General features: G+C 51.9%; 4 protein-coding genes across 11 annotated transcripts; 2 read left to right on the forward strand and 2 right to left on the reverse strand.

The window, feature by feature from the left end:
* Nucleotides 1-1,371: 1,371 nt before the first annotated feature.
* On the forward strand, nucleotides 1,372-13,242 carry LOC101137841 (lymphocyte antigen 6 family member G6F). Of its 2 annotated transcripts, XM_055390030.2 has the most exons (6): nucleotides 1,372-1,506; nucleotides 2,006-2,335; nucleotides 2,419-2,682; nucleotides 4,578-4,733; nucleotides 10,084-10,206; nucleotides 12,181-13,242. In XM_055390030.2, exons 1-6 carry the CDS (start codon nucleotides 1,455-1,457, stop codon nucleotides 12,402-12,404), a joined length of 1,149 nt encoding a protein of 382 aa, XP_055246005.1. In that variant the 5' UTR covers nucleotides 1,372-1,454; the 3' UTR covers nucleotides 12,405-13,242. The 2 variants fall into 2 exon arrangements, with proteins under 2 accessions (XP_055246005.1, XP_004043738.1); XM_004043690.5 differs by lacking the exons at nucleotides 1,372-1,506; nucleotides 2,006-2,335; nucleotides 2,419-2,682; nucleotides 4,578-4,733 and adding an exon at nucleotides 9,897-9,992 and having other exon boundaries at nucleotides 12,181-13,233.
* On the reverse strand, nucleotides 4,902-8,696 carry LOC101138215 (lymphocyte antigen 6G6e-like). Of its 3 annotated transcripts, XR_008680580.2 has the most exons (4): nucleotides 8,345-8,419; nucleotides 7,248-7,373; nucleotides 6,601-6,699; nucleotides 4,902-5,013 (listed from the first exon to the last, which is right to left on the reverse strand). XR_008680580.2 is itself a non-coding variant. In XM_031012051.3 (3 exons), the coding sequence occupies exons 1-3, from the start codon at nucleotides 8,469-8,471 to the stop codon at nucleotides 6,686-6,688; spliced, it is 267 nt and encodes an 88-aa protein (XP_030867911.2). In that variant the 5' UTR covers nucleotides 8,472-8,696; the 3' UTR covers nucleotides 6,453-6,685. The 3 variants fall into 3 exon arrangements, 2 of the variants coding, with proteins under 2 accessions (XP_030867911.2, XP_030867910.2); XM_031012051.3 differs by lacking the exon at nucleotides 4,902-5,013 and having other exon boundaries at nucleotides 6,453-6,699; nucleotides 8,345-8,696; XM_031012050.3 differs by lacking the exons at nucleotides 4,902-5,013; nucleotides 6,601-6,699 and adding an exon at nucleotides 6,860-7,145 and having other exon boundaries at nucleotides 8,345-8,696.
* Nucleotides 13,243-13,247: 5 nt separating the features above from the next.
* On the reverse strand, nucleotides 13,248-16,707 carry LY6G6C (lymphocyte antigen 6 family member G6C). The gene is made up of 3 exons (XM_004043689.5): nucleotides 16,269-16,707; nucleotides 14,701-14,811; nucleotides 13,248-13,910 (listed from the first exon to the last, which is right to left on the reverse strand). The coding sequence occupies exons 1-3, from the start codon at nucleotides 16,318-16,320 to the stop codon at nucleotides 13,696-13,698; spliced, it is 378 nt and encodes a 125-aa protein (XP_004043737.3). The 5' UTR covers nucleotides 16,321-16,707; the 3' UTR covers nucleotides 13,248-13,695.
* MPIG6B (megakaryocyte and platelet inhibitory receptor G6b) lies at nucleotides 15,224-21,366 on the forward strand. 5 transcript variants are annotated; one of them, XM_063707131.1, is made up of 6 exons: nucleotides 15,224-15,583; nucleotides 18,284-18,631; nucleotides 18,787-18,877; nucleotides 19,232-19,272; nucleotides 19,410-19,489; nucleotides 19,624-21,366. In XM_063707131.1, exons 1-6 carry the CDS (start codon nucleotides 15,475-15,477, stop codon nucleotides 19,726-19,728), a joined length of 774 nt encoding a protein of 257 aa, XP_063563201.1. In that variant the 5' UTR covers nucleotides 15,224-15,474; the 3' UTR covers nucleotides 19,729-21,366. The 5 variants fall into 5 exon arrangements, with proteins under 5 accessions (XP_063563201.1, XP_063563202.1, XP_004043748.1 ...); XM_063707132.1 differs by having other exon boundaries at nucleotides 15,227-15,583; nucleotides 19,391-19,489; XM_004043700.5 differs by lacking the exon at nucleotides 15,224-15,583 and adding an exon at nucleotides 18,002-18,089 and having other exon boundaries at nucleotides 19,391-19,489.
* Nucleotides 21,367-21,388: the final 22 nt, after the last annotated feature.

Genomic DNA, 21,388 nt, shown 5'->3' on the forward strand with positions numbered 1-21,388 from the left:
AGTTCAAGCGATTCTCCTGCCTCAGCCTCCTGAGTAGCTGGGACTACAGGCATCCACCACCACACTCAGCTAATTTTTGTATTTTTAGTAGAGACAGGGTTTCACCATGTTGGCCAGGATAGTCTCGATCTCTTGACCTCGTGATCCGCCTGCCTCAGCCTCCCAAAGTGCTGGGATTACAGGCGTGAGCCACGGCGTCTGGCCTTTATTTTCAGAGCTGGGGTCTTGCTCTGTTGCCCAACCTCAAACTTCTGGCTTCAATCAACCCTCCCACCTTGGCCTCCAAAAGTGTTAGGATTGTAGACATGAGCCACCATGCCTGGCCAGGCTTCTTTTACTCTCATTATGTTGTGAGATTCAACCTTGTTGCAAATCACTAGGTTTGTTCATTCTCATTGCTGTCCAGTCTTCTACTGTGTTAATATACCAGCATTTATCCATTATATAGTTGTACTTCATATAGTTTTTGGTATGTATGGAATATTTCATCAAAATAATTTTAAAAATAAATAAATTACACATTAAAACTGTAATAACTGCATGAAGATCTGCCTTAGGAGTTTTTGCCGTTCAGAAGAATGAATCAGCCCGTTAGCCTTGTCCCTGAGTAATAATTTAATACACTTATTAGGGTTTCAGGAGAGGTCCGGGGTATGCCAGACAACCACAGGGAAAGTCATTCCAAATCATTTACGGGACACTGACTGGATACACAGTCTTGTGCTGGGTTCTGTGGAGGACCAACATAAAAACTCAAACTCAGTTTCTTCACTCATAGCTGACATTTCTTTTCTTTTCTTTTCTTTTTCTTTTTTTTTTTTTTTTTGTTTTGTTTTTTTGAGATGAAGTCTCGCTCTGTCTCCCAGGCTGGAGTGCAGTAGCACGATCTCGGCTCACTGCAACCTCCGCCTCCCGGGTTCAAGCGATTCTGGTGCCTCTCAGCTTCCTAAGTAGCTGGGATTACAGGCACATGTCACCACGCCTGGCTAATTTTTGTATTTTTTGTAGAGACAGGGTTTCGCCATGTTGGCCACGCTGGCCTCGAACTCCTGACCTCAAGTGATCCACCCAACTCATGGCTGACCTTTCTTAGGAGTGAAAGAGACCTCAGAATGTACTTCCAGACTGACAAGAGCTAGACAGGCAGGACCACTTCTCTGCATGGTTTTTTGCATGGAAAGTCTTTATTTGAGCCCCTTAGCTGATGTGGAATCAGAAGAGCAAAAAGGTCATCTTCAGAGTGGCCTGGGCTGGGTCCTTTTCTCTCCAGGATAGAAAAGTGGTGGTCACTTTATCCCTAGTAGACATGCTGCTGGGCTTTATCGCCCCAGCATTCCCATCCCCTCCAGAGCCCCTTGTCACTCCAGACCAGCGAGTGTGGGCCTTTATCTGGACTCTGCTTCCTCCCTGGGGACACCAGGTCTTGGAGCAAGAGAACTTGGCAGGCTCTCCCCATGGCAGTCTTATTCCTCCTCCTGTTCCTATGTGGAACTCCCCAGGCTGCAGGTAAGGGGCAAGAGGTAAGGGATTCCTTAGCTATTTGCAAGGTTGGGGAGGGACTACTGCTCTTTCTCCTAGGAGCCTGGCGAAGGCATCTGACTCAAGAAGATAGAATTACCCCAACCGACCTCCTCCTGCCTCTGACACTAGGGAAGACCCAGAGGCAACGAGGGTCCAGGTTATGCAGTTTCCTTTATAAAATAAGAAGAATGAGTAAATGCTTCCAGAAAAGTAGAAATGAGTAGAAGAGATGTGGGCATTTGCCAACTTTCAGCCTTTTCCCTCTTGCCCCCAGACCCCCTCACTGGCTGGGGGAGAGAGGAGGAAAGCCCTTACCCTCTTCTCTCCACCTGTCTTATTTTTGTAGCTGTCACTTGAGAAATGTGGTCACCAGCCAGGCCTGTGCTGGGGGACCCCAGAAGGGAAGGAAGCCAGGGTTGAAGATCAAATGGGGGGTTATTGATCTGATGGAGGTCTCTGGCCTCATACAACCCTCTTCCCACAGACAACATGCAGGCCATCTATGTGGCCTTGGGGGAGGCAGTAGAGCTGCCATGTCCCTCACCACCTACTCTACATGGGGACGAACACCTGTCATGGTTCCGCAGCCCTGCAGCAGGCTCCTTCACCACCCTGGTAGCCCAAGTCCAAGTGGGCAGGCCAGCCCCAGACCCTGGAAAACCAGGAAGGGAATCCAGGCTCAGACTGCTGGGGAACTATTCTTTGTGGTTGGAGGGATCCAAGGAGGAAGATGCCGGGCGGTACTGGTGCGCTGTGCTAGGTCAGCACCACAACTACCAGAACTGGAAGGTGTACGACGTCTTGGTGCTCAAAGGTGAGTGGGGGCATGCAGACCAGGGGCTACTGTGGCCCAGGAAGTCCAGGTGAAGAACTGAGGAATCCCTCTCTCCCCCACAGGATCCCAGTTATCTGCAAGGGCTGCAGATGGATCCCCCTGCAATGTCCTCCTGTGCTCTGTGGTCCCCAGCAGACGCATGGACTCTGTGACCTGGCAGGAAGGGAAGGGTCCCGTGAGGGGCCGTGTTCAGTCCTTCTGGGGCAGTGAGGCTGCCCTGCTCTTGGTGTGTCCCGGGGAGGGGCTTTCTGAGCCCAGGAGCCGAAGACCAAGAATCATCCGCTGCCTCATGACTCACAACAAAGGGGTCAGCTTTAGCCTGGCAGGTAAACTGAGGAAGGAGACGGAAAGGGATGTTCTTTCACTTCAGCCTCCCAAGTAGCTGGAATTACAGGCACCCGCCACCATGACTGGATAATTTTTTGTACTTTTAGTAGAGACGAGATTTCACCATTTTGGCCAGGCTGGTATCAACCTCCTGACTTCTAGTGATCTGCCCGCCTCAGTCTCCCAGAGTGCTGGGATTATAGGCATGAGCCACCGCACCTTTAAATTTTTTGTAGAGACAGGATCTTGCTATGTTGCCCAGTCTGGTCTCAAACTACTGGCCTCAAATGATCCTCCTATCTTGGTCTCCCAAAGTGCTGGGGTTACAGGCATGAGCCATCACATCGGGCTATTTTTTCTTGAAAGAAAGGGTGAATTACTATAAAGGGTGTGAGGGGAAAGTGTGATTATGGCTGGTGGTCTGCTCTGTAGTTGGTTGCCCATGCATGAGCAGGGGGCATTGCCATTCTCTACTTTTTATTTTATTTTATTTTATTTTATTTTATTATTATTAGGCCAGGCATGGTAGCTCAATCCTGTAATCCAAACACTTTGGGGGGCCAAAGCAGGCGGATCACTTGAGGTTGGGAGTTCAAGACCAGCCTGACTAACATGGAGAAATTCCGTCTCTACTAAAAATACAAAATTAGCCGGGTATGGTGGCACATGCCTCTAACCCCAGCTACTCGGGAGGCTGAGGCAGGAGAATCACTTGAACCTGGGAGGTGGAGGGCGCAGTGAGCCAAGATCACGCCATTGCACTCCAGCCTGGGCAACAAGAGCGAAACTCTATCTCAAAAAAAAAAATTGTATTTTTAGTAGAGACAGGGTTTCACCATGTTGGCCAGGATGGCCTTGATCTCTTGACCTCATGATCTGCCTGCCTCAGTCTCCCAAAGTGTTAGGATTATAGGTGTGAGCCACCACGCCTGGCCTTTTTTTTTTTTTTTTTTTTTGGGATGGAGACTTGTTCTGCTGGCCAGGCTGGAATGCAGTGGCATGATCTTGGCTCACTGCAACCTCTGCCTCTTGGGTTCAAGCTATTCTCCCATCTCAGCCTCCTGAGTAGCTGGACTACAGGTGCCTGCCACCACGCCTGGCTAACTTTTGTGTGTGTGTGTGTATTTTTTTTGTTTGTTTTTTTTTTGAGACAGAGTCTCTCTCTGTCGCCAGGCTGGAGTGCAGTGGCGTGATCCCGGCTCACTGCAACCTCTGACTCCCTGGTTCAAGTGATTCTCCTGCCTCAGCCTCTCGAGTAGCTAGGATTACAGGCATATGCCACCACGTCCAGCTACTTTTTGTATTTTTAGTAGAGCCGGGATTTCACCATGTTGGCCAGGATAGTCTCAATCTCCTGACCTCGTGATCCGCCCGCCTTGGTCTCCCAAAGTGCTGGGATTACAGGTGTGAGCCACAGCGCCCGGCCTCTTTTTTGTGTTTTTAGTAGAGATGGGGTTTCACCATGTTGGTCAGGCTGGTCTCGACCTCCTGACCTCAGGTGATCCACCCACCTCGGCCTCCCAAAGTGCTGAGATTACAGGTGTGAACCACTGCGCCTGGCCTCAATTTTTATACTTTCAGTAGAGATGAGGTTTCATCATGTTGACCAGGCTGGTCTTGAACTCCTGACCTCAAGTGGTCTGCTCGCCTTGGCCTCCTAATGTGCTGGGATTATAGGCATGAGCCACTGTGCCTGGCCGCCATTCTCTATGGGTCAGGGTGAGAGGCCTGGAAAGGGGCAGAGTAGGGTGGAGGATATTGTGGGCAGGGAAGCTTACAAAGTCTTCTGTTGGAAGAGCCCACCAGACTGTGGAGGGGAAGCCTCTCTTTGGGGCACAGGGACAGGGCCCCTCGCTGCCTCCCTCCCATCCCTCTGGTCTGGCCCTTACTACAGCCTCCATCGATGCTTCTCCTGCCCTCTGTGCCCCTTCCACGGGCTGGGACATGCCTTGGATTCTGATGCTGCTGCTCACAATGGGCCAGGGAGTTGTCATCCTGGCCCTCAGCATCGTGCTCTGGAGGCAGAGGGTCCGTGGGGCTCCAGGCAGAGGTGAGTCCCTCCCTCCCCGGGGGAAGAAGAGGGCACGTGGGTGGGAGGCAAAGGGCTAGGCTCACACCCTGCCTCTGTACCCCACGTCCTGTAGGGGAGGGGGCGAGGAACACGGCTCTAAGTTGTCTGCTGACTTCTCTTCTGTATCCCTGATGGCTCCTTCTCCCCAGATGCCTCGATTCCTCAGTTCAAACCCGAAATCCAGGTCTATGAGAACATCCATTTGGCCCGTCTTGGGTGAGGAACAGCTAGGGAACAGAGGCTTAAATCCTGGAGGGGACTGGGGATGGAGAGGAAACACGGGTTGGGTTGGGGATGGGCCCTCGTTCCTGAGGACATGAAAAGTAGAGGTATCCTTAATCTGTCTCTCTGGAAAACCCCACAGCCCACCTGCCCACAAGCCCAGGTGATTTTGGTGACATCTGCTGGGAAGTGTGACCTGCTGTCTCGCTGGTCATCTGGCACCTGGAAGATTCCTCGACAACCTTAGCAAGGGGGGCGGGACTGAGAGTTCGACTTCACCATCCAGCTGGCCTCCAGCAGCCACCAAGCTGTGTATGGGGAGGGGTGGGGGACTGAAGGAAAGGAGGAGCATTATTCTGTGATGTAACCTACAAAAAGGTTTGGTCTCCTGTCTTGTAGCAGCAGTGGAGGGATGGCCCTGAGCCTATAGTATTGTGGGGTTGAGGGGAGCCTGAGGTTGCTGGTGGGGGCAAGGAGGATGGGTGTGCACAGGGAGGAGACAGGAATCTGGAGACTTGAGCAATGGTGGGGAATCCATTGCAGTGGAGCTGAAGGACAAATGGGGAAAACGAGGGAAGAGAGAGAAGGGAAGAGACTCAAGTCAGAGAAAGTGGAAAGAGATGGACAGAGAGAGAAAAATAGAAGCACAAAGTGGGAGGATGGAGGGACAGAGAAAATGGAAAGCCTCAACCCATCTCTAAATTAAGCCAGACCCCCACTACCCCATGTCTCATCCTCACAAAGAAGAGAGGGAACAGGCATATTTAATCAACCCCAGACTTCCTCACATGCAAGGGGAGGGAACTGAGTCAGGATAGAGATGCCTGTGCTCGGCTCCCACCCGGGGCCCCCTCCTTATCCTTCCTTATCCTAGGCACACACTCTTCCCTGTGGCGCTTTACCGGGGCATTCAGAGCATGTGAGCAGCTATCGCCACTCTGGCACTTCCTTCCTGCTGCCCTGAGGTCACACCCTATTTCCCGGGGGCAGAGGGAGTGTCTACTCAGGCTGGCAGGCCCAGTGGGGGTGTGTTATTTATTGGGCCGGGGCCATCCTGGGATGTCTGTGAACCATGGGTGAGTCTGGGCTGGTGAAGCGAGGGAGGGTATTGATGCTCCCAACTTGGCCATTCCCTAGTCTCAGGCAGAAATGAGCTGAGCTCCAGCCACACCTTCACAAGCAGCTCCACTGGGTGCCCTTTTGTGTCTCTGCTCAAGCTTGGGCCTTACTGGAGAAAAGCTTTCTCAGAAGTCTCACCTAAAGCCTTCAGGCTGCAGGGGCTTAAACTAAGCCATTGGCAAGAAAAAGGACGAAAATGACACAGATGGAGAATGAGGGGAGTGCCGTGGTCCAGGTTCCAGCTCCAGCCCAACCCACCAAGCAGCTACAGTTTGCTCTTAGAGCACACACACACAGACACACACACACACACATACACACACACATACACACACACACATACACACACACATACACACACACACACTGCAGTATCTGCAGTATTACTGGACTCCTAGATAGACCTTTTATTAAAGGTACCCTTCATAGTCCCCCAAGCCCTCCATCCTGAGTTCCCGACCTACCACATTAGTCTTTCCTAGCAAGACTCTCCTCCTTACCATACCTGATGCTCCTTTGATCCCCTTGCCTGAGATCCACAGTGTCATCAAAATGCCTGCCTTGCCAGTGACCTGGGCTGACACGGGGCATCAGCAATGGGCATCTAGAAAAGACAAAAGACACAGAATAGGTGTTCTTTATGAAGTTGGACTCTGGGCAGGTGCCTCCCCAGGCCTTGTGAGGGGTCTGTGAGGGGTCTGCTGAGAGATCTGGGGTCTCTGTACAAAATTAGGTTCTCTGGCATGTCTCAAAGTGTCTGTGCAGGTGTTTCCAGGGCCGCGGTGATGGCGGGGGGTATCCTGGTTTGGGGGCTGCAGATCCACGGAAGCTAGTGGAGGAGGTGTCCTCTCCCAGCGAAGCTGGCCACAAAGAGGGGCAGGGAGGCGAGGAGGCTGGTGAGCTGCTGTGGGGAAGCGGCTATGTTGCACAGGTCCTGCTCGCAGCAGTGGTGCCACAGAGTGTAGGAGTGCAGCCAGTAGGTGGCATAGCCTGGCAGAGGGCACTGGGCCCTTGAGAGGCAGCTTTTTCACTCAGTGATCTCACTCTGGTCTGTGGGATGAAAGAGGCATGCTGAGGCGGGGGCCACAGGAAAGGCCGGATGGATGGAGGTAGGGAGCCTCCTGGAGAAGGGCCACTGGACCAGAGTCCTACCTGAAGTGCCAATACTGATGCCGCAAGCTTCATCGTCCCGACACTCGGTGGGAACAGGGTGGCAGGGTTTGGTGAAGCCACAGATGTAGCAGCGGAGCCTTCCCCGGGCAGGGGACATGGTGAGACCTGTTGAGGCAGCAGAGATTAGGAGAGCAGGAGAGGCAAACCCTCCCTGTGGGGCAGGCAGAGGCCAGATCCGGAGAGGGATCACAGAGAGAGGTGACACATGAAGCAGAGAGAGGAAAGCTGTGGAATAAGGGAGGAAAGCTGACAGAAGTAGAAAAAATAGCTGGGCACAGTGGCTCACGCCTGTAATCCCAGCACTTTGGGAGGCCGAGGCGGGCTGATCATGAGGTCAGAAGATTGAGACCATCCTGGCTAACACGGTGAAACCCCGTCTCTACTAAAAATACAAAAAATTAGCCGGGCATGGTGGCACGTGCCTCTAGTCCCAGCTACTTGGGAGGCTGAGGCAGGAGAATCTCTTGAATCTGGGTGGCTGAGGTTGCAGTGAGCCGAGATCATGCCACTGCGCTCCAGCCTGGGTGACAGAACGAGACTCTGTCTCAAAAAAAAAGAGGGAGACGATGCAGGAAAAGAAACAAAGATGGGGGCAAGAGGGGTACAGGGATTGAGAGATGCGCAGACATGAACAGAAGCCACAGGAATCAGAGACCAACATAAAAAGAGTGAGACAAAAAGCCAGACCCAGCAGCAGGGAAGTTGAGGGGGTCAGTGAAAAAGTTAAGTAAATGGCACCAGAGACAGACAGGAAAATAGAAATTGACGTTGACCAAAGGGCCCAGCACAGAAGCAACACGTGAAATAAGGGATAGGGGAGACAGGGGCGGATCAAAGATGCAGCAAAGAGGAGACAGTTATTCTCAAATGCCTTGAAAGGAAACTCTTCCTTTCCCACCTCATCAGGCTGGCCTTCCCAGTGGCTGGTCTCCCTGGAGTCCCCCACTCCCCCAGCTCTCTTCTTGGCCTCTTCCAGCACCCACACCCCTCTCCTCCCCAGCCCTCAGGTTCCTCCACATGCCCTTGTCCCCACCCCCAGCCCCCTGACCACTGAAGGTTCCCCAGCCCACCCTTACCCAGTGCCCCACAGAGGAACAGCACGCAGAGGAAGATGCTGGAGGTGCCCATGGCCAGACACAGGCTCAGGAATCTGGGAGAGATGATCTGCACCCCGAGATTCCGGGATTTGTAGAGTTGGAGCATTTGAGCAAGACAGGGAGGAACCAGTAAACAAACACACCTAGGGAGTGAATCTGGGGGGCGGAACCATGACCAGATTCACCAGCCTGACCCAGCAGGCAGCGGGGGCCCCCTGCCTGCCCCTGCAAGGAGTCTGCCCTTGCCTGGAGGGTCTCCTCTGCTCTCTCAGCATGTTGTCTCTGTAACTTAGCTTCCTCTCCTGCTCCTGAGTTGTGTCTGTCGCCTTCCCTCCTACTCCTCCCCCTCCCTCCCCATGTCTCAAGCTGCTCCTGGCTCTCTCAGCTTCTCTCTGTCTTTGTTTTCTCTGTCTTTCCCCCTCAGTGCTTTCATGTCTCTCAAAGTCACCCTCCTAAACAGCCCCGGCGTGGATCTGTTTGAGTGTAGAATCAACAATACCCCCACCCACACACCCACACGCACACACAAAGCCCAGCTGTGTAAGGGCGGACCCCACCCAGCTTCAGATCCCTTTGATCCCCCCAAGCTTCAACATTCCTACCCTGTAATTATCCCTGCCAGCTTTACTACCTTGGAGGAAAGAAATAACCACGGGTGGGGCTGGAGGGCCTGCCGATGTGCTTGCACTGGGGAGAAATCACTAGAAAGGAAGGCATGGATGGGATTTGGGGTAGGGGGGTGGTGATACAGCCTGGAAGGCTGGGGTTGAAGAGACTGGGAGGAGGAAGGCCCATCTGGGGAATCAGAGCCAGCATGTACCAGGAGGAGTAAGACTAGGAACAGGGAGTGAAGATAGGGGAGACACAGGTGCCCAGGAGAGCAGCTCTTTTCAAAAATATTGATCTCAGGACCTCTTTACACTTTTCAAAGTTACTTAAGACTCTGAAGAGCTTTTCTTTATGAGGTTATATCAATATTTACTACATTAAAAATTAAAACAGAAAATTTAAAGTAGGTATTTATTGATTTATTTAAACAATAAAAATAATAAAGTATTACATGCTAACAAAATACAGTTTAGTGAAAAATAACTATTATTTCTCCACAGCACAGTGAGAAGCTGAGCATTGCTTTACATTTTTGTGAATCTAGTGTCAGGCTTCGTAGGAGATGCCTGGGTTTTCCTATCTGCTTCTGCATTCAGTCTGTTGGGATATGTTGTTTTCGTTGAAGTCCAGTATATGAAGAAAATCTGACCTTACACAGATAGTTGCAAAAGGAGGACCCTCAAGGACCCTGTGAAAGGGTATCAGGGATCCTCAGGGGTTCTTCTTGGTCCACAGACTGCTGCTGAGGATAAAGGAGTTTGAGGACTCCAGAGGATGCTGAGAGCATGCTGTGGGGCCCCTCCCTGTCCCCACTGGGGCCCTTGGTGCCTGCTGGGGGAGACTCTTTCCTTCTTTTTTATAGCCCTATAAAGCTCAAGGCACGGGGGATATAAGGCAGGCAGAGCCGGGCTGGGGAGGGGGGTGGGCAGGAGGTAGAGGCGGTCCTGACACAGGCAGACTGCGATGAAACCCCAGTTTGTTGGGATCTTGCTCAGCTCCCTGCTAGGGGCTGCCTTGGGTAAGGAGGCGGCCAGCTAGCTTCTCACACAGGCCTTCTGCCAGCCGGCTCCACTGAGGGCCCAGGTCCAGCGCCTCTTTTCTCCTGCCAGGAAACCGAATGCGGTGCTACAACTGTGGTGGAAGCCCCAGCAGTTCTTGCAAAGAGGCCGTGACCACCTGTGGCAAGGGCAGACCCCAGCCAGGCCTGGAACAGATCAAGCTACCTGGAAACCGTGAGTCCTCAGTTTCTCCCTCTTCCAGCAGCCTTTCCCTGCCTCCAGCCCCATGTCAATCCTTCTGGCTTCCAGAACCCTCCAGGCTCAGTCTGGCTCTGGGCAGATGGTGCAGCTGTTAGAGGAGAGCAGTCTGTACCCCTTCTGGATCCTGGCACGGAGCCCCTGAGAGGCCCACAGTCCTTGTGCCCCCACTTCCCCACCTCCTTATTCTCCTAAAAGAATCTCATAGGCCCATTAGCTCACAAATGAAGAGCTCTGGCCCTGAAAGGCCAAAGTTAAAACCAAACTTCAAATTTTCGGCATTAGTTAAGGACCAGGGAGGGGTGTATGTGTGTGTGTGTGTGTGTGTGTGTGTGTGTGTGTGTGTGTGTGTATATGTTTTTAATATTTTATTTTAACATAATTTTGGATTGACAGAAAAGTTGCAGAAATACTCAACTTCTCCTAATGCTAACATCTTACATAACCATAGCACAATTATCAAAATCACAAAATAACTGATGCAATACTACTAACTAATCTACAGACTTTATTTGATTTAGCAAGATCCTACATTGCATTTAGCTCTCATGTCTTCTTAGTCTCCTCTGATCTGTGCCAGTTCTGTTTTTCTTTGTCTTTCATGACCCTGACACATTTGAAGAGCCCTGATAAATTATTTTATACCTGGAGTTTAAAAAATTACTTTTAGGGCCAGTGCAGTGACTCACACCTGTAATCCCAGCACTTTAGGAGGCCAAGGTGGGAGGACCACTTGAGCCCAAGAGTTGAGACCAGCCTGGGCAACATAGGGAGACCTTGTCTCTACAAAAACAAACAAACAAACAAACAAACAAACAAACAAACATTAAAAAATTAGTTGGGTGTGGTGGCACATGCTTGTAGTTCTAGCTACTCAGGAGGCTGAAGAGGGAGGATCGCTTGAGCCTGGGAGATTGAAGCTACAATGAGCCATGATCACGCCACTACACTCCAGCCTAGGGAACAAAATGAGACCCTGTCTCAAAAATAATAATAATAATAATTTTTAGGCTAGGCTTGGTGGCACACACTTGTAATCCCAGCACTTTGGGAGGCCAAGGCAGAAGAGTCACCTGAGGTCAGGAGTTTGACACCAGCCTGGGCAGCAAAGTGAGACCCCCATCTCTACAAAAAATGTTTTTAAAAAATTAGCCAGGCATAGTGGCACACACCTGTAATCTCAGCTTCCTGAGAGGCTGAGGCAGGAGGATTACTTGAGCCCAGGAGTTTGAGGCTATAGGGAGGTATGATTGCACCACCACACTCCAGCCTGAGTGAGTGAGCAAGATCTTTTCTCTAAAATTAAATAAAATCATTTTTAGATTAAACAAAAATTACGTGCCGGATGCAGTGGCTCACGCCTGTAATCCCAGCACTTTGGGAGGCCAAGGCGGGTGGATAACCTGAGGTCGGGAGTTCAAGACCAGCCTGATCAACATGGAGAAATCTCGTCTCTACTAAAAATACAAAATTAGCTGGGTGTGGTGGTGCATGCCTGTAATACCAGCTACTCGGGAACCTGAGGCAGGAGAATTGCTTGAACCCAAGAGGTGGAGGTCGCGGTGAGCCGAGATCACACCATTGCACTCCAGCTGGGCAATAAGAGTGAAACTCCGTCTCAAAAAAAAAAAAAAATTACAGATACTTGAAATACTAAAAATTATTTTATAGAATGTCCCTCGATTTATATTTATCTGATATTTGCCATGATGAGATTGAGGTCATGCATTTTAAGCAAGAATACTGCAGAAGTGATGTTGCATCCTTCTTGCTGTATCACATCAGGAGTTTACAAAGTCAATGCATTAACTTTGATCACTTGGTTTCAGGGAGGTGTTTTTTGAGGGGGCTGAAAGTCCCTTTGGGCTCCTTGAAATCACATCTGCTCTGCCCCAGAAGGCAAGTCCTGAAGCCAGGAGTCCAACACCCCAGTTTCATTCTCTCTCTCAGCCCCAGTGACCTTGATTCACCAACATCCAGCTTGCGTCGCAACCCATCATTGCAATCAAGTGGAGACAGAGTCGGTGGGAGACGTGACTTATCCAGCCCACAAGGACTGCTACCTGGGAGACCTGTGCAACAGCGCCGTGGCAAGCCATGTGGCCCCTGCAGGCATTTTGGCTGCAGCAGCTACCGCCGTGACCTGTCTCTTGCCAGGACTGTGGAGCGGATAGGGGGAGTAGGAGTAGAGAAGGGAACAAGGGAGCAAGGGAACAAGGGACATCTGAACATCTAATGTGAGAAGACAAGCATCCTTCTGTGAGTCATTAAAATCTATGAACCACTCTACAGCTGACTGGAAAATTGCATCTATCTTTGGTTGATGGGAGAACTAAAAGGGTAATATGGGGCATCCAGGTTCTAGTTTGGGGGTTACCAAGCAACAGCGGGCTTAATTACAGTGGTGCACTCCTTAACCAACTAAACCCCAAAGGACAATGGCTTATCTGCCTTCTGTGGCTCCTGGATCCTGTTGCTGGCTTGAATCTTCCTTAGCAATGAGATTCACTGAGTGGGGTTGCCAGGGTTTTGTGAGCCTGAGTCTGGGTTTGCTCCCCTATTTCCCATTTGCAAGTTGGCTCCCAATAGGACTATTTCGAATTGAGAAAAGAAATGTAAAAACTGTGATAGGTAAAAACTGCTTGGTGCCCTACTTACTAACTAGGCTAGGTGAGGCCTTTGACTCTAACCTGAGAGAAACTGAAGAAACAGGGTCTCAGGCCCCATCTCCATGTGCCTCTCCTATCCTTTCTGGAGAGCCCTCAAGCCAGGCCGCACCTTCTTCTTGGCATTACATCATGGGTGTGGCCTAAATTTAGGATATGAGTTGTTGTGTGCCACCTGGAGACACTGGAAGGGAGGATGAAGACCTGAAAAACCTGTTTCTCCATTTTCCCCAGCCCAGCCTCCCAGGGAACCTCCCTGAAGGATTCCTGTGTAAGGGAGGGAGATTGAGAGTATTATTTCCTGGGAGGTGACCTGACCCTTAGGTCTTCTTATAATAAATGTACATTTTATCAGACTCAGACATTTATTACTCAAAATGAAAAGAGGTGAGTATGGGGGATGGGGTACATATGGGAGCCTGGGTTTGGGGAGTCAGCTCTGTACAGTGAGGTCATCAGGTCCTTGTGGGAGCCTTCACTGGGGACAAGACAGAAGCCCCATTTCAGGCCCAGATCCCAATCCCTCCTCAAGTAGGGGACAGCAGAGTATAGGAAGCAAAGTGGGGAGCCCTTCTAGGAGCCAGTGGAGGTCCTGGAAGGAAGTGGGAAGGGGCCCAGAAAAAGGAGAGTGAAGGGTGTGAGGTGGGAAGGATGGATGAGGAGACCACTCGGAACAGTGTTTAATTAAAGAAATGGGAGCTAGGGAGAGACGATTCTGTAAAGCCAGGGGATACAGAGACACAGGGAGAGAGGCTCAGGCCAAGGCAGGTGGGAGGAGGGGCAGCCAATGAAATGAGTCTCAGTGCAGCAGCCAGAGGCCAAGGCCAGCCAAGGAGGTAAGGAAGACAAGGCCCAGGGCTGGAGTGGGCCGGGGGCCTGCGCTGTTGCAGTTGTCCTTGTTGCAGCAGGTGGTGTTATATGTCAGACCCAGCTTGCGGTTGGTTTGGTTGAAGGCCTCCTGACAGGGCTCTTCTGGTGTGCCACAGCGCAGATTGGAGAAAACCCACATCTTACCTAGGGGTGGGAATGGGCAGGGAATCAGCCAGGATGGGCACCTGGCATGCCTGTGTCCACCTCCCCACCCCATCCACCCACCTAGGCTTCCTTCCTTCCCAACTCTGTCCCTGGCCCTCCCCTTCGCTTTTCTCAGTCTGATCTTCCTTCTGCACATCCTTACCCACCACTCCCCCAGTCCTGGTTCTATCACTTGCTGGCCATGAGACCTTGGACCTGTTACTGTCTCTGTTTTTTGTTTTTTGTTTTTTTTCAAGACAGAGTCTCACTCTCGCCCAGGCTGGAGTGCAGTGGTGCCATCTCAGCTCACTGCAACCTCTGCCTCCCAGGTTCAAGCGATTCTCCTGCCTCAGCCTCCCGAGTAGCTGGAATTACAGGCGCCCACCACCATGCCTGGCTAATTTTTGTATTTTTAGTAGAAATGGGGTTTCACCATGTTGGCCAGGCTGGTCTTGAACTCCTGACCTCAAGTGATCCAACCACCTTGGCCTCCCAAAGTGCTGGGATTACAGGCATGAGCCACCATGCCTGGCTGTGTTACTGTCTCTTTTTGAGGCCGTTTTCTCAGTATAATAATAGCACCCACATCACAGGGTTGTCATGAACATTAATTGAAAAAAAGGCATGCAAAGACATAGGATGTTGCCTGGCACACAACCATCTTTGGCCAAATATTATCATTGCTATAATCCTCTGCTTCTCCATCTCAGTCTTAGACCCATTTGGGCCTCAGTTCTGGTCATAGAGTCTCCCACCTCCCTGCTCACCCCACTAAGGAAGGGGATGTTACCAAGGTATGCATGTGTTGTCAGGCATTGCTGTCCTGGCTCCAGGCGGCAGGACTGCCGGTCCACACAGCCCAACACAGGGACCTTGTAGCAGGAGTGACAGCGAATGTCAGCTGGGAAGACACAAGTCAGGCTGAGGTGATGGGGTCTCTGACTTACCTGGGGATAAGCTGAGCTGGGGGTGGGGGTGGAGGGTGGAGAAGAGCCCATCCCGTAGGTGCTCCAACCTGTTTGGCTGTTTGGTCTAGCAAGCACAGAGCAGGTGAGTGATGCAGGGAAAATGGAAAGTGGGCGGCAGGTAAGGGTAGAGCTGTTGCTTTGTGAAAGGCCCACGCCCTACATATCTTCCGTCACTCCACCCCGTTTGGAGGTGAGTCAAGAGGGACAGAGCTATGAAGAAAAACATGGGGCTGGAGATAGATGGAATGTGAGGAAGATACCATGGGGAAAGAATGTGGGTGGTGAAGGAGGAGATGGAAACTTGAAAGAAGGAGAAATAATAAAAATGAAAATCATGAGGGTTACAACACTGTCAGAAATGCCTTGGAACTTGAGGCTGGCGAGAAAGCCATCTGTGGCCAGCTTTAGCAATTCGAGAAAGCCATCTGTGGCCAGCTTTAGCAATTTACAATTTACTCTTCACCTCCTGGAGCTGGCAAGAGTGTGGCAAGAGGAACCAGACCTGAATAGAATCCTCTCACCCCAGTAGCTCTTCAGCAGAAAGGAATGATACCTGAGAGACAGATCACCAGATTCCATCTTAGCACCTTATCAAAATGGAGAGGGTGGATACAGAAGGTGGCACCCCAAGTTTCCTGCTTCAGTTAATTCAAGGTTTGGGCAGGCAAGATTTGGTGACGCAGGGTCCAAGGGTGGAGGAGCCTGGTAAGTGTACCTCAGTGAAATCCACTTCACCCTGGAGGTAAGTGGCCCAGTTGTCCCCTCTTCAGAAGGCTCAAGAAAACGCTCTGTTTCCATGGAGGCTCTTAGATGTCACTGCAACCATCTAGAAAGTTTGTATCCCCGGTATGGGAGGGGGTATGCAACCCAGGAGGGGAGTAGGGGGTATCTAGGAAAGGCCATGGCTGAGAGACTGAACATGTGAGTCCCTGATGGAGTAGATGGGGAGGGTAGGTTACAAAAGGAGCCTGGGGCTGGATGCCTAGGTCTTCGAGAGGACACCTTACTGAGCACAGCAGATAGAGGAGAAGGCAGGTAAGCTAGACTCTGGAGAGTTGCATATTGAAGTGGGGCTGGTTGGGGAACTGGATACCAGAGTTTCCAAGGAGGAGACACCTTGGAGTGGGGAACAGGGGACCCAGAGCCCTGGCAGGTGAGAGAAATGGGTCTTTCTTGGAGGTGGGGAGGATGGATGGAGACCTGGCTTTTTGAGAAATAGAGCAAGGAGGCTGTCATAGGGAAGCCTGGTCTTGGTGGCACAGGAGAGCTGAGCCAGTTGGGGCTGGGGGTGTTGGGATCCCGAGTGGTGGGTAGGGCCGGGAAGTGGGTAGAGCAGGGTGTAAAGGTCCTGACCAGGCAAACCAGGTCTTTGGGGCCCCCAGGTGCTCACCTGAGACCCAGCAGAGCAGAGCAGACAGGGTGAGCAGCATAAGGGCTTTCATGGCGAGGGTCCTGAGAATGGTGGCAACCACAGCAGCTGATAGAGTAGATTTTCAAGGATCCAGCTCTAGGAGTTGAGTGGCCTTTTTGGAATTTATAAACCCAAAGGCTCCTCCCTTCCCTGCCTCTGGCAGCCCCTCCCGTCTCACTTACTATGCAGCTGACCAGAGAAAAGACAAGGGGTGGGAAGGCACTGAGCAGGACTGAGTGGGGAGTAGGGATGGGAAAGAGGGATGGGGGAGGGCAGGTGCCACTAGTGGCCAATGCCATTGTGGTTCTTGGTTTCAGGCCAAGATGCCCTTCCTGGTCCCCAGCTAAGAGTCCTGCTGCTCAGTCCTCTGAATGAGCATCATCAAAGGCCTCTGTGATTTACAGTGTCCATGGTGGCAGCTTCTGCTGGTTCCTGGAAAATGGACAAAAGGATGTGGCCCAAATTAATTGCTGAATTTGGGTCCCTGGGTCCCTGCTGGGCATTGATAGGGGCATGCTGGTGGAAATTGGGGGAGGAATGGGTCAAATTAATCTCCATTCAGCCCCCACTAGGTCTTTCCAATGCCTGCTCAGCAATAAGTGACTCACTGATGGCTTCTGTGATGCCACAGCAGCAGAGGCAGGGGCTGGGGCTACTCATCCAGGAGAGCCACCACAGGTCTGCTAAGTAGGGGCTGCCTCAGGCTCCCATGAAGTTTCTCAGGACGTCACCCGTGCTCCACTTGCGCTTGGTGTGGCCTTGTTGCTCCAGTCCAGCAGCAGCAATTGTCCTAGGTGTGGCTGTGTGCACCTGCTCCAAAGCACCTCCCCAGTCAAAACCTGCCAACTTGGGCAGGGTACCAAGGCAGGAGGAACAGCATGGGCACAGAGAGGTGAGGTAGAAGCTAAAATAAGAATAGAAATAGTAGGCCGGGTGTGGTGGCTCACGCCTGTAATCTCAGCACTTTGGGAGGCCGAGGTGGGTGGATCACAAGGTCAAGAGATGGAGACCATCCTGGCCAACATGGTGAAACCGCATCTCTACTAAAAATACAAAAATTAGTCAGGTGTGGTGGCGTGCACCTGTAGTTCCAGCTACTCAGGAGGCTGAGACAGGAGACTCACTTGAATCCAGGAGCCAGAGGTTGCAGTGAGTCGAGATTGCACTCCATCCTGGCCACAGAGCAAGACTCTGACTCAAAAAAAAAAAAAAAAAAAAAAGAATAGAAATAGTAATAATAATGGCAAGCACTTACATAGTGATCCTATGTATTCTAAGCAGTTTACATGTATTACTTTATTTCGTTATCACAATCCCCTACAAAATAGGAGTTTTTGTTGTTGATGTTTTTGAGACAGGGTCTGGCTGGCCCTGTCGCCCAGGCTGGAGTGCAATGGCCTGATCACAGTTCACTGCAACCTCGACCTCCTGAGCTCAAGCGATCCTCCCTCCTCAGCCTCCTAAGTAGCTGGGATTACAGGCGCACCTGAAAAGTTAAGCAGGCCAAAGCATTTGTGTAAATGGCCCGAGCACACATTTTAAGTGAGAACCATTTGAAGACTCCGAGTTTGCCTGCGAGGATTCCCAAAGGGATCTGGGCAGCTGGTGGCCCCGCCCCCTCTCTTATCGGAGCCCCCCAGCCCCTCCGTTCTCCCCACCCCTAACTTCCCTCCGGTCCCCCCCCCAACCCGCCCCACGCCGCTGATTCGCTCGCAGCTTCTCCTCACCACATCCTAACCATGGCTGTGTTTCTGCAGCTGCTACCGCTGCTGCTCTCGAGGGCCCAAGGGAACCCTGGGGGTAAGCGATCCCTGGGAGAGTTGTGATAGACGCAGAGGGGCTGAAGCAAGAAAGGGGCCGCCTAGTAGGGTGGGTTGTGTGTGGGAAGATCCAGGATGGCTGGAGTGCAGAACAGAGAAGAGAAAGAGGAGACGGGATGGAGGGTCGTCTTGCCCTGTGGACGTGCCCTAACCACAGCCTCCGGCCTCTCCTAGCTTCTCTGGACGGCCGCCCTGGGGACCGGGTGAATCTCTCCTGCGTAGGAGTCTCTCATCCCATTCGCTGGGTCTGGGCGCCCAGCTTCCCGGCCTGCAAGGGCCTGTCCAAAGGACGCCGACCGATCCTGTGGGCCTCTTCGAGCGGGACCCCCACCGTGCCTCCCCTCCAGCCTTTCGTCGGCCGCCTACGCTCCCTGGACTCTGGTATCCGGCGGCTGGAGCTCCTCTTGAGCGCGGGGGACTCGGGCACTTTTTTCTGCAAGGGCCGCCACGAGGACGAGAGCCGTACAGTGCTTCACGTGCTGGGGGACAGGACCTATTGCAAGGCCCCCGGGCCTACCCATGGTAGGTCCAGGCCTGTGCGCACAAGGGTACTTAACTGCGACACATACCCGAAGGAGGGAAGAGGGCCTTGGCTGGGGGTTCTTGAGCGGGACTGCTGGCTGTCCCTCGTCAAACCCCTGACCTCAGCATCCCTCCCCGCCACGCCTTTCCCCCAGGGTCCGTGTATCCCCAGCTCCTGATCCCGCTGCTGGGCGCTGGGTTGGTGCTCGGACTGGGAGCTTTGGGCCTGGTCTGGTGGCTGCACAGGTGAGCAGGAGGGACCCGGCCTCGTTAAATGGGGAGTGACCAGAGGTGGAAGGGGCAGGACCAGAACCTTCGCAAAAGAAAGAGCTAGACCTAGAGCTCTGGTCCTGGCTTGGCGAAGAATGGGAGAGGTCAAAGGTGGGAGCGAGGCCGCTGGCTGGTGAGTAGAGCCCCACCAGAGGAGATGAGCTGGAAGTGCAGCAGAGTTAGAGCCTGGGCTGGACTGTCGGTGGGGTAGAGTCTAAGTTGTTTCCCGTCTGAGCCTTCAAGTTGCTGGGCTGTCCTTGGTGTGGCGAGTCCCAGGAGAACCAGTGAGACAAGACTGGTGGTTCTCAAAGACTCATATGTCCCTTACAGGCGCCTGCCCCCGCAACCGATTCGACCACTCCCTAGATTTGGTGAGACTAATTCCACCCCATTTTCTTTCTCCTACATGCCCATTCCCCACCCCTCAATTCCTGAGTCTGAGCCCTTGTTGGGAGCAGACACGTTGGTCACCTTCTCTCCATCCTTCAGCTCTGTCCCCCCCACATAGCTCCACTTGTGAAAACCGAGCCCCAGAGGCCAGTAAAGGAGGAAGAGCCCAAGATTCCAGGGGACCTGGACCAGGAACCGGTAAGGGCATGGGGATGGGAAGGGGATAGCCAGAATCTCTGAGGAAAATGGACCAAAAAAAAAAAAAAAAAAAAGGCCTGAACCCCAAGGAAGACTGTGGAGACCATCTTGTCTTCCTCCCCTTCCTCCTCCAGAGCCTGCTCTATGCGGATCTGGACCATCTAGCCCTCAGCAGGCCCCGCCGGCTGTCCACAGCGGACCCTGCTGATGCCTCCACCATCTATGCAGTTGTAGTTTGAAGGGAAGCCCTTACTCCAAACCTCCCAAGCTAGGGGATACCAGCTCCCCATAATCCCTCTCCCCTCCTTGGTCCCTCACCTGGAAGAGGAAGGCACCATGGTATAGAAATAAGTGCTAGACTGGGAGTTGGGAGACCTGGGTTCCAGGCTGTCTCTGCCACTGATCTTACTTCTAAACTTACTCCTGTCTCTCCTATAACCTCCACGTCTCCCTCACCACCAGTGTCCTCTCTATACCCAATCAAGCCCTAGCTCCTTTTTTTTTTTTTTGAGATGGAGTCTCGCTCTGTTGCCCAGGCTGGAGTGCAGTGGCACCATCTCCCTCACTGCAAGCTCCGCCTGCCGGGTTCACACCATTCTCCTGCCTCAGGCTCCTGAGTAGCTGGGACTACAGGCGCCCGCCATCACGCCCAGCTAATTTTTTGTATTTTTAGTAGAGACAGGGTTTCACTGTGTTAGCCAGGATGGTCTTGATCTGCTAACCTCGTGATCCACCCGCCTCGGCCTCCCAAAGTGCTAGGATTACAGGCGTGAGCCACCGCGCCCGGCCTGATTCTTTAAGCTATTTTTCTTTGTTGCTGGTGTTTTCTTTTTGGACTCCTCTTCCTTGCTCCATATCCCTACAGTATTTCCCACCATTCTAGGTTTGTCCCTTTCTCTTCTTCTGGGACACTCTCATCCACAGTCAGTCCTCAGCCCCCTCCTCTGCAAATGACACTCAGAACTCTCTCTGGCTCAGATCTCAGATTTGGGATTAACAAACTTCCACTTAGACATTCTGCCTGACTGACCTCAGGCATTTCGCACTCCGAATGTCAAACCCAACTCATTGTCATCTCTGAAGCTGCTCACTTAATTCTCCTCTGTATTCTCTTTAACAACCCAGTTGCCCAACCCAGAAACTGGGAGTCACGCAGACCTCCTTTCTCTCTTACTCCCACACAATGAGCCATGAAGTCCAGTCTTTCTATCTTAACATCACTGTCAAACCCACACTGTATTCCATGCCCAGCGCTGCCATGTGAATGTACTCTGCTCACTTCCTTCCTGCATTACCCATAGCCCCACCTCATCCTCCTACCCTTGCTTTCCTCCCTGAAGTCAGAGAGATCCTACTCAAGAGATAACTGCTCCTGACAGCCCTTATTACAGAACTGAAGTACTCTCCTTAGCTTCAGCTCTGTGCCCACGTGCCTTGGCTTTGGATACAAGGTACTACAGCACTTTGTCCACTCTCCAGGCTTACCTGTGTCATTCCACGTGCACATCTTAGAAAATGCCAGCCTTAGAGAATTCTCCCTAGCCCCAAAATGTCTTTGCCCAGTGCAATTCCTTCTTCCTGTATTACCCCTTTCCCTCCTTCACACTATCTGCCTGGCTAATTCTTATTTATCCTTAGTTCAAGTATGGCCTTTTCTGGGAAGGTGACCCTCCTTGGCCACCCCTTGCATATACTTTGATGCCCTAGGGCACACCCCCTTTATTTCCCTCATAGAAACAGCCTTCTGTAAATTGTTCCATGACAACCTGTATTTCAATTTATAAGAAATGTGCATGTACTGTGAGCTCCCCGACGTCAGGAGACTGACCCTTTTGATATCATTGCTAAGCCTCATTAAATGAATGAATGAAAATGAATGTCCCTGGAAGTGTCATTTCT

This window comes from Gorilla gorilla, chromosome 5 (assembly GCF_029281585.2).
Source record: "Gorilla gorilla gorilla isolate KB3781 chromosome 5, NHGRI_mGorGor1-v2.1_pri, whole genome shotgun sequence".
In the NCBI taxonomy this organism is placed as follows: Eukaryota; Metazoa; Chordata; class Mammalia; order Primates; family Hominidae; genus Gorilla; species Gorilla gorilla.